The sequence below is a fragment of the Crinia signifera genome, chromosome 1 (genome assembly GCF_055691185.1).
Source record: "Crinia signifera chromosome 1, ASM5569118v1, whole genome shotgun sequence".
Lineage (NCBI taxonomy): Eukaryota > Metazoa > Chordata > Amphibia > Anura > Myobatrachidae > Crinia > Crinia signifera.
Genome location: NC_139217.1, coordinates 403,266,391 through 403,280,397, shown reverse-complemented (window position 1 = coordinate 403,280,397; position 14,007 = coordinate 403,266,391). Strand labels below are relative to the sequence as shown.

General features: G+C 41.9%; 1 protein-coding gene across 1 annotated transcript in view; it reads right to left on the bottom strand.

Annotated features, from left to right (window-relative positions):
- Positions 1-225: 225 nt before the first annotated feature.
- FBXL17 (F-box and leucine rich repeat protein 17) overlaps positions 226-14,007 on the bottom strand; it is a 638,862-nt gene continuing 625,080 nt past the window's right edge. The window contains exon 9 of the mRNA XM_083151698.1: positions 226-5,507. Within this exon, the coding sequence (XP_083007824.1) occupies positions 5,370-5,507 (138 nt within the window). The 3' untranslated portion in view covers positions 226-5,369. The remainder of the gene's footprint in view (positions 5,508-14,007) is intronic.

Here is a 14,007-nt window from a genome sequence, read left to right as displayed (position 1 = left end):
GATGATAGCAGTGCAGCGCAGTAGCGCCACAGGGGGCACAAACCTATATGGTCGGCATATGTTAACAGGTTTTTTGTATCTATTGTTATTGACCAATTTTTAAAGTATCAAGGGATACATACTGTACCTATTTCTGTATCCGCTCTCAGATCCTGGAACTACCACTACTGTTATAGATGTATATTAATACAGATTTTTATATAGAAAAGACACATCACAAACAGGGAATTTTAAATATATTTTAATTTTCTCCGTAATTGAAAAATACATTTTTCTTATAACATTATCACCAGTATATGTTGATACATACTCATATACAGTACATTATTGTCACCTGTTCTGTAATAGAGTAAAGCAGAACTGTTCAATTTATTTTAATCCAGGGAATCCGGGTTTTCAAAAATCTGTTGAAGTGAAAATCCTGTTGTATGATGACTGGTGTGTACAGAGGCTGGTGCCAGCTATTCATGGTCTGTGGCATGTAGGGGAGAGGAGGTACACATAGAGTATCCCTATACAGCACAGGTTCTCAAACTCAGGACCCCATACAGTGCATGTTTTTCAGGTCTCCTCATAGAATCACAAGCAAAATAATTAGCTCTTTTAAAATGTGTCAGTCAGTAATGAATGCACCTGTGCACTTGCCGGGAGACGTTGAAAATATGAACAGTGTGTTGTCCTGAGGACCGAGTTTGAGAATCCCTGCTATAGAGCATGCACATGGGCTAATTACAAGAATACATGATAGCAAAATCCACATGAAAACTGAAGCACTCGCAGCTTCATAAGGTTGGTTGCATGAAGGACGGCAAACTTGTTTTGTGATCATCTGTTTCAGTTTAAAGATCAACTATTATAGTTGTAGCCCTGTTAAGCAACCATGACCGCAAAGAGATCTGCCAGGCTCTGGTACTTAGGGGTGTGGCCTCCCCTGGAGCATGGAGGCAGCGTCTGCTGCGGGTGCTGTGGCCACACCATTGTATCTTGCACACCTGTTCCTCCAGAGAAGGTAGCACCTGGGCACTTTATACTCAACAACCTCTCAGCCCCCCTGTATTGAAATAGGTACTCTGCTTCAATGCCTGAAGTCGGACCATGCTGCATAAAACTTGTCATGCTAAGCCCTTCAGAGATGTAAGATGCAGGTTCTTCATTGATGAAAGCAAATATGCTGTCATTATGTAATACTGTAGCAACAACTAAATGACTTAGTACAACTTTGACTTCAACGAACATGCCATGGCTTATTGCAGTATATGGACAGGCGGCACCATGTCAATGAATGTCTTTTATAGGTCACAGCCAGTTTTGTTACATTACCTCAGTCCTATCCTAAACGTCTGGGTAAGAACCTCATACAGCAGCCCCAGTTACTAGTATGCTGCAACTGTAATGTCGCTGCTGCTATAGGCCGCCTCAGCCTCCGGCCAACTGGCAATTACAGACACTTTGTTGTTTAATGCCATGCATGGCGAGAGGACACACAGGGGACCGGCATTTCCCATGGACTATAATGTGCCATTATTACCCACAGTGAAAGTATATACTGCACAGAAATGACTGGGAAATAATCCCTTTCTCCATGTTACTGCAATGATATTTAAAATTAATTATCTTCTCAAAACAGTCCACAAGTCATCCAACATCAATGGCAACAAGCTACATACCATGAAAAAAAAATGCTAAGCCAATGGCACATCTGCATAGATGAAAGGGTTTGTCCTACTGAAATAGATAGGTCAGATACAGAATGTGAATGAGGTGTGTTTTGTCACCATATAGCTATTGTTATAGTGACATTATCACAAAAGGTAACAGAGGATGACGTACAGAAGGGTCCTCATACAGCTACAGATGGAGCGCCTCCCAGCCTGCCTGCAGGACCACCAAATGTCCTGAGCTGGCGCAGGCCGGCGGTTAGGCTTCTGCCTGACGGGGACGTGCGAGTGTCTCACACGCTTGCACATTCCTGTCAACTGGGCGGTGGGGAGTGGATACCATGTCCGTCATCGCTTCAGGGAGATGGGGAGGGTTAGTGGGGGCTGCGGGTAGAGATGGGGGAGCAGCGGGGAGCCGGCCGATGGGTCACAACGAAATGGTGCGTGCGAGCGTCTCTTCCATGAGCAGCTCAAATGTTATCTGCTCCATCTCTAGCCACAACATGCTATGTGCATACCTCCCAACTTTTGAAGTCCTGCAGGCGGGACGATGCTCCTGTGCACCGGAGGCGTGGCCTAATTTGGAGGCGTGGCCTATACTCGCGGCTCTTCCGCGAGGCCACGCCCCCATTTTGCCGCTATGGGGGCATGGCCCAGAGGCTCTGTGAGCCTCTAGCCATGCCCCCAGTCCCCAGGCTGCGGGAATAGACGCTGTGCGCATGCGCACAGCGTTTATTCCCCGCTGCTTAGGAGCTGACAGGGGGGACTCCCAACAGCCCCCCCACACCGCGGGACACTGCCGCCCGCGGGTGGGACATCGGGACAGGCCCTGACAATCGGGACTGTCCCGATAAAATCGGGACTGTTGGGAAGTATGTATGTGGCGCGAGACATGCTGCTCTGCTAGAGAAAGGCATCCTTTTTGCTAAAAAATGAATTTTGGTTGCCATGCATGAGACTGTGCTGAATATTTTAGCATCCGTGTGCGACAGAGTCTGTATACTTAGCATAATGGACTTAGCGTGGAAGAAAGCAGTGCCAGTGCATTGTAGCCCTTTGTGTACAGAATCACACATAGTTGCACATAGATATACAAATGTCACATACCTCTCAACCCCGCTCCTCAAGTACCCCTAACAGTTCATGTTTTCTAGGTCACCCAGCAGGTGCACTCATTACTCACTGACACAGGTGGAGCTAATTATTTCACGGTATGTTAGTTGGGTGCCCATTACGTAGTTTGCGTAGTCGTGTATTGAGAATACCAATACACCACTAGGCTGGCTACGTAAACTATGTAACTTACGCAAATTACGTATCTGGAGCCCTGCTAACACAAAGGATCATATGCCCACTATCCACGTCATAACTCCATTGTCCACGTGGGAGTGGCATTCATTTTAGAAAGCGCAGCGAGCCCCGCGAGGGGACGCAGATACGCGTGCGCTCGCCACGCTTCGGGCTCGGTGACTCGCTGTGCTCGCCACACTTTCTAAAATAAACTCTGGGGTTATGATGTGGATAATGGGCATATGATTGTGTAAGTGTGTGTGTGTGTAATGTGTGTGTGTAGTGTGCATGATATTTTCCATCCACGATGTACCCGGCGGCTCCAGCACTCGGCTCCCAGCAGTCCCGCCCGCCATGACAGTCCGGCATGTACGCTATTAAAGTAGTGCCGCTGGGAAAGCTAGGAAACCATGTGATGCTCCCCCAGCGGTGACTATGCAAAATCGCCGCCTTTGATCACCGCCGCCTAGAGGTTTCTCCCTTGCCCGGCTGCCGCTGAATCCCTGCCACCCATCCTTCCACAGGACAATGTAAGTAAACCCCCCTGTCTGCCCGCCCGGCTGATAACGTAGTCAAAGCTACATTGTCAGCGTAGTGTAGCCAGGCGCCCGGCTAACATATAAGTACCTATTTCACTTGTGATTCTGTGTGGAGACATGGAAAGCATGTACTTAAGGACCGAGGTTGACAACCACTGACATACAGTATCAAATTAATCAGCACAGTCAAATGTTGCATTCTAGTCACATCTTATAGCAACAAAGACAAATTGTTGGGTAAAAATTAGAGTTATGCAGGACTGGACGTCGTTAGAAGATTACTGAATGGAGAGATTGCAGCAATAATATATGAGGACACATCTATACGTAGATGTAGTTACCAATAAACCATTATCAAAAACAGGTGCTTGCTGGCTTCACACATCAGGAATTCAGCTACAATCTTACAACAAAGACTTACATTCTGCACATTGTAGACCCAGAATGAAAGCATCCTAGCCTACTATTTCAGGTATATCATGGGGAGCAGGGAACCCACCTGATTTCATGGCCACCACTGTAATGACGTGGGCAGGGGCATGAAGATGTGATTGCCAGAAAATCCTGTTATGGACCCACTGCAGTTTGTGACAATTAATTTGCGGAGGATGGTGCCACGACTACAGAATGTGTGTCACACCCTATCCACCGGTATCACTCAGAGGGATGGTCCCAAAAGATGGGAGGTATGAATAAAACACTGGAATACGGTAATTTGCAGGGTACAAAATTAACTTTTCAGGTGTTTTGGGACAAGGCATGCAGGGACTTACAGTTCTACCGGAACTAGAGAGACAGACTGGAAAAGTTAGAAAACCCTGAATGTGACTTTCACACTTCATAGAGGGCCTGTTATGTTGTGTGTGACCCTCATTGATGGACACAGACAGTGATTACTATCAATTAAGACAGGATTATCATGTATAATACTCATTTATTGGGACAACTGAGCAATATTGCCCTATATGTAGCCTATTCTTTCAAATGTGCACTTTGACCAACGTACAACTTTACCAGTAAGAACTGGCTAGAATTATCCAGACATGCATCTAAGGTTTCATATGGTTTTACTTTTGCCTACTTTGAGAACATAATGTCATGTGTAGGGGCCATATCTACTGTAAATCATGACTATTAATCACACATTATAAACTTATACTAATAAAAGTCATAATTATGTGGACTACACATGAATCTGAAATCTCAAAACTGATTTATCAAACAAAAAAATGAAATAAAAGTTGAATCTTTTGCGAATACGAGTCAGAAAGCTCCCAGCCGATGTCAGGGAAACATGAGTTTATAACGGAAAGTAAAACATTATAAGAAAAAATAATAAAACAAACATTTACTTGGACAGATAAGTTTACAGCTCAAATATCCCTTGAAGTCATGAACTTGTCTATGCTACAGAAGTGTTAGGTGTTACTTAAAGAACAGTCTAGTTCAGATATTTATCAAGAAATAAAAATGAAAGTGAAAAACAACCCTACAAATCTACTTTTCAATGATACATGAAGTTCATTTCTCTAGAACTAATACGGAAGAGTGAGAATTTGATGGTACTAGAAGTGGCATGCTCTCATAGCACAATATCAGAACAAGTTACAATCACTTTTCACACATATTACATCAATCCATTCTAACAGCAACCAAGCGCAGCTAAAATCTCAGGAGCCAAGCACCTTGTGAAATATACGTCTCACAAAATGTAACGGTTCCATAAAACATCCTTTACAAGCCGCCCAGGATGTACCAAGCAGTGCCACTTTGAAAAGAACAAGAATATTTGGAAAAAATAATGCTAATGCTTTGTAGACTTTGCTGGTGACAGACATTTCCGTGACTGCTGCTTAATAAATAATTTGTTTTCCACTGAATGTTATGAGATAGATGATGCATTCGGTGTCCAGCCCATCTGATAAGCCCGTTCCAAAGTCCTCTTGCAATCCTGAAGGACAGTGCTAAACGTAATGTGGGGATACTGCTGGACCAGCTGTTCCACTGTGGATTCATTCACCTGAAGAGACACAATAAAATATACTTTAGCTTACAAGACAACTCTGGGTTACATTCAGTGTCCAATGTCTGTTTTAAGTGGAGAGATATACAGTATGCTCAAATACATTACAGTACTCCATGGAGAGATGCAAAGACAGTGTGCATACCTTTCAATTGGCCCAATTTGGGCACTATCCCAGCATCCCAACCATCAATTTTATGCCTGTATGGCCACATGCAGCTGCTGCTTGTGACTTTATATGGTAGAGGTGGTGGTTGGAGTCCCAGGGCTCAAGACACTCTAGGTGTGCCCCATGTGGAGTGACCACATCTACTTTTTGTATGTGGTCTACTGCGAAACTGTCCCGATTTTCTGCTGGAATATATTGAGAGGTATACACATGGCCAATTACCCACAGATGGGGACAAGAAACATTTGGCAGATCGTAATGTCTCTACTTTGCCCTGAAATGGATTCAAAGATACAGTCTAATAAAGTGGTCTTTGTGAACTATCAGTTTGTATGAAGTCTAACTGTCAATGTTAAACATTCTTCAACAAGACAAAAGGGTGGTATTTACTGTTGCTGATCCACAGCAAAATAGTAAAATAATGGCTGCTTTCACAAAGAATAGATGGAATTCGCATTCCATATATTCCATGTTTTTTTCCACGACAATGGCCGCTAATTCAAAAATTTTGCGGCTGTTTCCGTGAAAGCAGATTTGGATTTTCAAAGAGCCGGATCTGCAGATGCCAATGTTATGCTGTTATTTCTGAAAATCTGAAATAATGGAAACATTGAATACCCCTCAAAAATTTAACCGCATTGTGTACTTTAACCCTTCCCATCGGATTTTTGTTAGTAAAGGCCATAGACTAATTAAGTTTACTATGGAAAATAGTAAAAAGCACAGCTTTGAGGCAACATTAATGTCTGCTGGAAATGTTACCTAAGCACAAATACTTGGACACCTTTTTTCCTTGTCTAATGAACACATACAACAATACGTGGAGTTGATTTTAGATAGTGTGGCGAGCGCAGCGAGCCCGAAGTGTGGCGAGCGCAGCAAGCCCCACGAGGGGACGCGTATTACTTTACATGTATTCCGCGTCCACTCACTGCGCTCGCCACACTATCTAAAATCAACTCCACGCCGACGTGGATAGTGGGGGTATGAAAAAGTCGGAGGATGCGTACCGCCGCCCCTCGCGGGCTAGCTGTGCTCTCCACGCTTCGGGTTCGCGTTAATAGTGGGGGGGCATTTAACATTGTAAGGACTCATCAGGGTGGTTGTACAATAAAAAAAATCGCATACCATCGCATTGTATGCCATTGTATGGCATACGATGCCATACAATTATTTATTGCACAACATCATCGCATACCATATTTAGTCTTATGGTATACCATGCGATGGGCGCCGTGCTAGGAAACAAGTACCTGTCAACGTTTTCAATGTTGCAGCTTGACTAGAACTGAATATTTTTTCAATGTAGAAGATCCCATTGCATGACATTTTACAATTATAATAGAAGGGTGTTTTATTGTTTATTCCTGTGTAAAAGTAAAAACATATTCGAGCAACCTGGAGATAAATGGGCCATACTGCCTAAATAACATCCTAACCTATAGTTATTAGGTATATCTGAATGCATTCTTTTTAATAGCAGTGCATTGAAGTGCTAATAGGCAAACATTAGGTTAGCACAAATCGCTCCGCATACATCACTGGTGTATAGCATGTGTATATCGATGTGTGCTGAGTGATCTGTGCTAACTTAGATCGCTTATCACCGAAAAAAAGTAGCCCCGTGTTGATGGCCTTAACTCTGCACATGTTACATATAACCCACCTGCAGTGCACATGGTTTTGTCCATTTGAGAAACGGTCTGAATATCCATTTTAGTGCCTTGGCTGATGCGTGCAAGTGCTGAGTCTGTTACCAAGTGTTTGATAATAATTTTTGCTGCATTGATAATATGTTACAAATGATCAGTGTTTCTCTGAGGTTCCCTTTCTAAACAGTCAATCACACGCTCAACACTTCGCTCCCTGTCCCTTAAATGTTCACCTATGCAGGGGTCCAAATCCCAATCAGCAAACCTGTTTTCCTGCACAGCGAGAGAGCTGTTGTCCTGATTACACATACATCAGTCGCTATACGTCTATAAGACACCCATGTCTTATTTCTGTTGCTGCGTAGATATTAACTTCTATTCAGATCAATGTATTAGATTCTTATAGGTCATACACTGTGGTGATTCCATAATCAGGCGGTAAATCACACACTATACAGTATGTACCCTAACCAGTCCCACATCAGATAAACAATCAACTAATCTGTTCCCGGCAGAGTGACAGGGTTGTTGTCCTGACTTTGCATCTATTACTAGAAAGGAAACACTCACACTTTATTCTGTTACTGTGCACATGAATAACTTACTGAGAGGATGGATATTTTTTGGTCAATCAGACTAAATATTGTCATTGTGTATTGCTCAGTAGTGTACAGTATGTCGGAGAAGATGGGGGCACAAAATGAAATCAGCAATTTTGATATTCTCTCTTTTGAGCATTCTGACATTCTGGGAAAACCCTTATATTATTGGTGTTTTCATTTAAAAATATATAGCAATTGCAGTCTTTCCCAAAGCATACCTCCCAACTGTCACGATTTTAGAGGGACAGTCCCGATTTTTGGGTCCTGTCCCGCTGTCCCACCCGCGGCAGGCATTGTCCCGCTGTGGGGGGTGGCAGTTGGGAGACCCCCCAAACTAGTAGAATAGACGCTGTGTGCATGCGCACAGCGTCTATTCTCGTATGAAAATGAGGTTGCGGCTAATTAGCATAAGCCACACCCTCATTTGCATACGCCCCGCCCCCTTTTCGGACGCTCGCCGCGCAAGTGTCCCTATTTCTTCATGTCAAACGTTGGGAGGTATGCCAAAGTGCCTTTCACCATCAGTGGGGTAACTATAAATTTTGCTCCCCCCTGCCAAAAAAGTTACTGGTGCCCCCCCCCCCCCACCCATAATGCCCCTCACACTATACTCCACATTTCGTAATGCACATTAGACTATACACTGCACTATACAACACACACCGTAATGTCCCTTACACTATACGTCACACACCATATTGCCACTTACACTATGCGATACACATGGTAGTGCCCCTTACACTATACAATACACATCATAATGCCCCTTACACTATACGCCACATATTGTAATACCCCTTACACTATACACCACCACAATCCCCCTTGGAATATACGCTGCACTCCATACTGCACTTTACACTATATGCCACATGCCGTAATGTCACTTAATCTGTATATATATATATATATATATATATATATATATATATATATATATATACACACACACACACACACACACACACACACACTGTACACACACTGTACACACACACACACAGAGGTACCAGAATACTCACCAATTTATTTTCTAATCAGGTAGCGGAGCTGAGGGGACCAGGTTTATAAACATGGCTTCTTTGTGAATGGGGGGGGGGGGGGGGGGTGAAGGCAGGACTCTTCGTTGCTATATGGCAGCCTGTGTGCGGAGCAAGGAGCAGGGCAGGGCCAAACGCAGGATTTCTAAAGGGGGGTTCTAGATGGGATGCAGTCAGGACTTTACCAACTCCAGCATCCCAGCTGCCATAAAAACACCGGCACTGGAAGAGTTTAGGATGCTGAAGCCGGAATATTGACAGCCCTCATCCCAAGCATAAGTACTGTTTGCAGAGGTGCGTCAGGGGATAGGTTTGGGTTTGGGCACTAGTGGGGGGGGGATGACAACTTAGGGTTAGACTGTGCTTACAAGGTGGGGTTAGGGATAGGCTGCGGGGAGCCCTGCCTCGATTCTCCATATCAGGATGTTGTATTTATCCCTTTCAGATATGTGCTGTGTGTGTGTGTATGTATATATATATATATATATATATATATATATACATATATATACATATATATACACACACCACACACACACATATATAGATAGAGATATATACATATATACACACACACACATAGATAGATATACAAACACACACATAGATAGATATACACACAAAGTAAAGGGTGACACTAAGATGAGTGACACTTTGCACTCTAACCTGCTGCTGCCGAAGTCGTGAAGTCTGTCATGCAGCAATCTGACTGCTGCCCTCCCAGGCCGCTGCCAAGTGAGTGACAGGCAACTTCAGGGGAAAAGTTTTGTTGCTGCCGATGTCCCACTGCTTCTACTTCCAGGTGCCCCCCGCTGTGTGCTCAATGCCTGCCGCTCCCAGTGTCAGAGAGATCTTCAGCTCTCTGGTTCTGCGGAGCCGCGCGACAGGCAGGTGAAAGGACGCCTCTGTCTCTGCCCCGCTGCGTGCGCCTGAGGCGGGGGGTGGGGGGCAGCGAGCGGCCAGCACACTGATCGCGCTGCTATCTACCTCTTGTATGCGGGCTACTCGCCTCCCGTGCTCCCGGCAGGCGGCACACGGCGGCAGCATGTCGGATGATGATTGCGGGCGCCCATGCAGTCCCCGCTGCCGCTCGCTCCCCCAAGCGGCAGCGGGGGCTGCCTTACACTAGTTACGCCACTGTTCACCATTGATCCCAACATTCCAGTTTTAATGCATGTGAATGAAATTTGCTGTTTGCATGGTTGGCATAAAAAGTAAATACTGTAAACGATTTAATGTGCCAGGTTCAATTTTATGCGTCACTGGCATCCACTAGAGCTGCTTGCAGGCAGCTCATTGAGGAGGACATACATATACAGAGAGCCAGGAATGGTTGTCTCATTCTCTATGCAAATTACATAAGGGAATTGGATAGTCTGTCATTCTGAGGTGGCTGATCCACTTTTAAAGGAGATTTTTCTCAAATCTACCCACAGGAATTTTTGTGGCCCAATACAATCTATAAAGTTTGACCTCACAAGATTAGTACATATCAGATACCTTCATATTGGGGAGAGTGAATCAGTACACGATACTGTATATGTAGGATCGTCATTTTATACAGTTTGGTATACGGGTTATCCTATATTATTTGTGAGCCTCCATCCATTTACATCTGTGAGATCTTAAATAATAAAAAAGAATATAAGAGATTTTAACTAACACCACCCCTGAGTCTCCATGTGGGAGGAAACACGTCGGGTACATGTTTCATCTGTGAGAAATTAAGCTGTCTACAAAGAATCATTGTAAAAACATTTATTTATTATAGTTTTTTCGTATTTTAATAAATATTTTACTACATTTAAATAAGTACATTTGTTTGTACTGAACCAGGGAAATACATTAATGTGTGTATATATATATATATATATATATATATATATATATATATATATATATATATTATAGACAAATCTTAAACACATAGCAACACATTGCAATTAGGAAAAAATAGCTGTGGGTCACTTAACCATGACGGGCCATCACCATAGTGCCCGTGGAACTCCATGCTGGTCCCATAACCAATCTGCTTGACAGCCTGTTTCGGTGGGTAACCACCTTTTTCAAGAGCCATACATTATATATATATATATATATATATATATATATATATATATATATATATATATATATATATATACATACACACACATTATTACATATATTTGTATTGGATCTATTATATATATATATATATATATATATCTATATATATATATATATCAATCACTGAGCTTTTTCCGTATTTTTATCTATAACTGTGTACAGTATGTACAGTATGCATGTATATAAATAATGTCTAAGCACTCTACAATATATGAAGTAAAAAGCAACCAGCAGATTTGTTACCTATACCACATACATGTAAAAGACACATTTTACATATTTTAAAACGAAAACTGCTTAATAGGGTGAGGAACTGTAAGTCTCTGCTGGATATCAGAATATGCACACCCCATATTATGTTGCTCTGTGCACTATGGCAGCTTATGGAAATCGTTACAAACATATGCACTTTTAAAGAAATGCTTTCCAATTATTGTTTAGCTTAAACATAAAGACCCAATACCCTACTGAGATGATTACTTCAATTACTGCCATTACACAATCCTGGTGTGATGCAGGGAATCAATGCGCAATGAATCCCAGCTTGTGTACGCACTTGCTTTCATCTTGACATTTTCCTTAGTTTGCCGTTATACACAATGATACAGCCTAAAGGGTTCAAGGTTAAACTTAGAATAACACACAAACACTATAACAATTGGAGCATTCCTATTTTATTAGAACATGTATTTCAAGGACAGGAAGAAACAATTTCGAGCCATGTTCGTCCACAGTGATCGTTCTCACTGATCACTGTGGCAGCAGCCAAGTTCTAGTTTACTGTAAAATGTTTAGGACCCATTTTGTTCTACCAATAAAGCTTTCCTATCAAATTGAGGAATGAACTTGTTCTTGAGGTTGTTTGCAGGAAACGTTCCTTTAATAAGCTGTGTAATTTGCAAATTACGCACACCTGTACTCTAAAATAAGTGAATACACCCTTTTTTTTTTGGAAGACTCGCTCTGAATAAAGACATAAATATCCAATCCACAATGTAAACTGCAGCTCTGTTATTTATTTTGCTGTTGTTCTTTCAGACTGTTAATACCGTACAGGTTGAGTATCCCTTATCCAAAATGCTCGGGACCAGAAGAATGTTGGATAATGGATTATTCCGTATTTCAGAATATTTTTATATTTCAATGATGTATCTTGAGGTATCTTGCAGTTATGTTGTACAAACACATCAAACACATGAAATACAGTACACACAAAATATATTTTATTTGTGCATAACACAACGTTTCAAAACATGAAACAAAGTTTGTGTACAATCTCAGATACTGAATTTGAATGCCAAGCAATCATGTCCTTGCACATATTTAGTGCCAGTTACATATCATTTCCTCAGTAGTGCTGTTATAGATGTCCCCAGTAGTGCTGTTATAGATGTCCCCAGTAGTGCGGTTATAGATGTCCCCAGTAGTGCGTTTATAGATGTCCCCAGTAGTGCGGTTATAGATGTCCCCAGTAGTGCGGTTATAGATGTCCCCAGTAGTGCGGTTATAGATGTCCCCAGTAGTGCTTTTAGAGAGAATTTTTTTTTTTTTTCACTTTGTGGAATGTATGGTTTTCGGAATAATTTGGATAAGGGATACTCAGCCTGTATTTACTTTGTGTTAGTCAGCAGTGTTACATCTTGTACGTCTGCTTACGTTTTCTTTCCGTTTTGAATGCCAACAAAAGATCAATTCTACAAATTACAAATGAGAGATAACTTGTACGGCACTAATTATAACATTAATGTGCCTACTTACAAGCATGTACCAAGCAGCTACTACTAGGAACTAATACAGATGATAGGTGACCTGCTGTAGAAAATAATCTAGTACCAATTGCAATTAGTTTCAGGTTATTAGCATGGCTAATATTAGCATGCTCTTTATCAACAGTTGGTTTGCTAATGACATATCATGCCTAAAAGAGGCATGCTGTTTAATTAACCAGTGTCTCTAATTGCAATACAAAATAATAAAAAGTATTTCATATGAACAGTAGATCTCAAAAGTACTGTGGTGGGCTGTACTCCCTATTGCTACCCAATGATGGACCATGATGATTAGGATTTCACAGACTTTTATGAAGCCGTTACTGCAAGCACAGTGCTGTGGAAGTTGACATTTCACATTTCTCATGCAAAAACAAAATGGCATTTATTCCGAGCAGTGAGCAATATGTTCTCGCTCCGTGCTGGTAACTATGAGGAGTTGGGAAGAAGAAGAAAAAACAACAGGAAAACGCTGCAACAATAGCAGTTTGATGAGAAATGAATTCATTTTATTTTCATCATTTGGATCAATAACTCCCTGCCTCTACTGTGTCTTGTAGCCTGAAGGCAGTTGGGTAATCAATGGAATCAAACAGAGGAGCCCTTCACCCAGCGCAGAGTCCTCTCTGATCTTTTCTAGGAGGACTCTAGACGCTTGTGAAATTCTAATTCATGTCAACTTCATATCAAAGAAATTCCTTGGAGATTTGGTCATAAAGAGTATCATAGTAGTAACGATTCAAAATCTATTTTTGTTTTGCTATATGTTTTTATATAATTTAAGGCTTGCGTGTTCAGTACACAATAACTGGAAGCTCCTTAGAAGAGTAATGTACTAAACCAATGGGCCCTTTATTCTTTGGGGAACAGTGTATAAAGATATTAGAAAGGGAAGGGTGGATAAAGCACACTGACAATCACATAACAGACTAACAGTAGATTTGATAACAAATAAAGAACATTTCTTTTTACAAATATATGGATACAAAGAGTATGCTTAGATGGACAGAATTATTCAGCACGTGCGTACACAGCACACATGCAGCTACTGTTATAATGATTACTGTACTGCCATGTCTGCTTATGACTGTTCATACAGCTCTAGTACTAAAATATTTTATTATTTACAACATACATGTAAATGATTCTAATTATT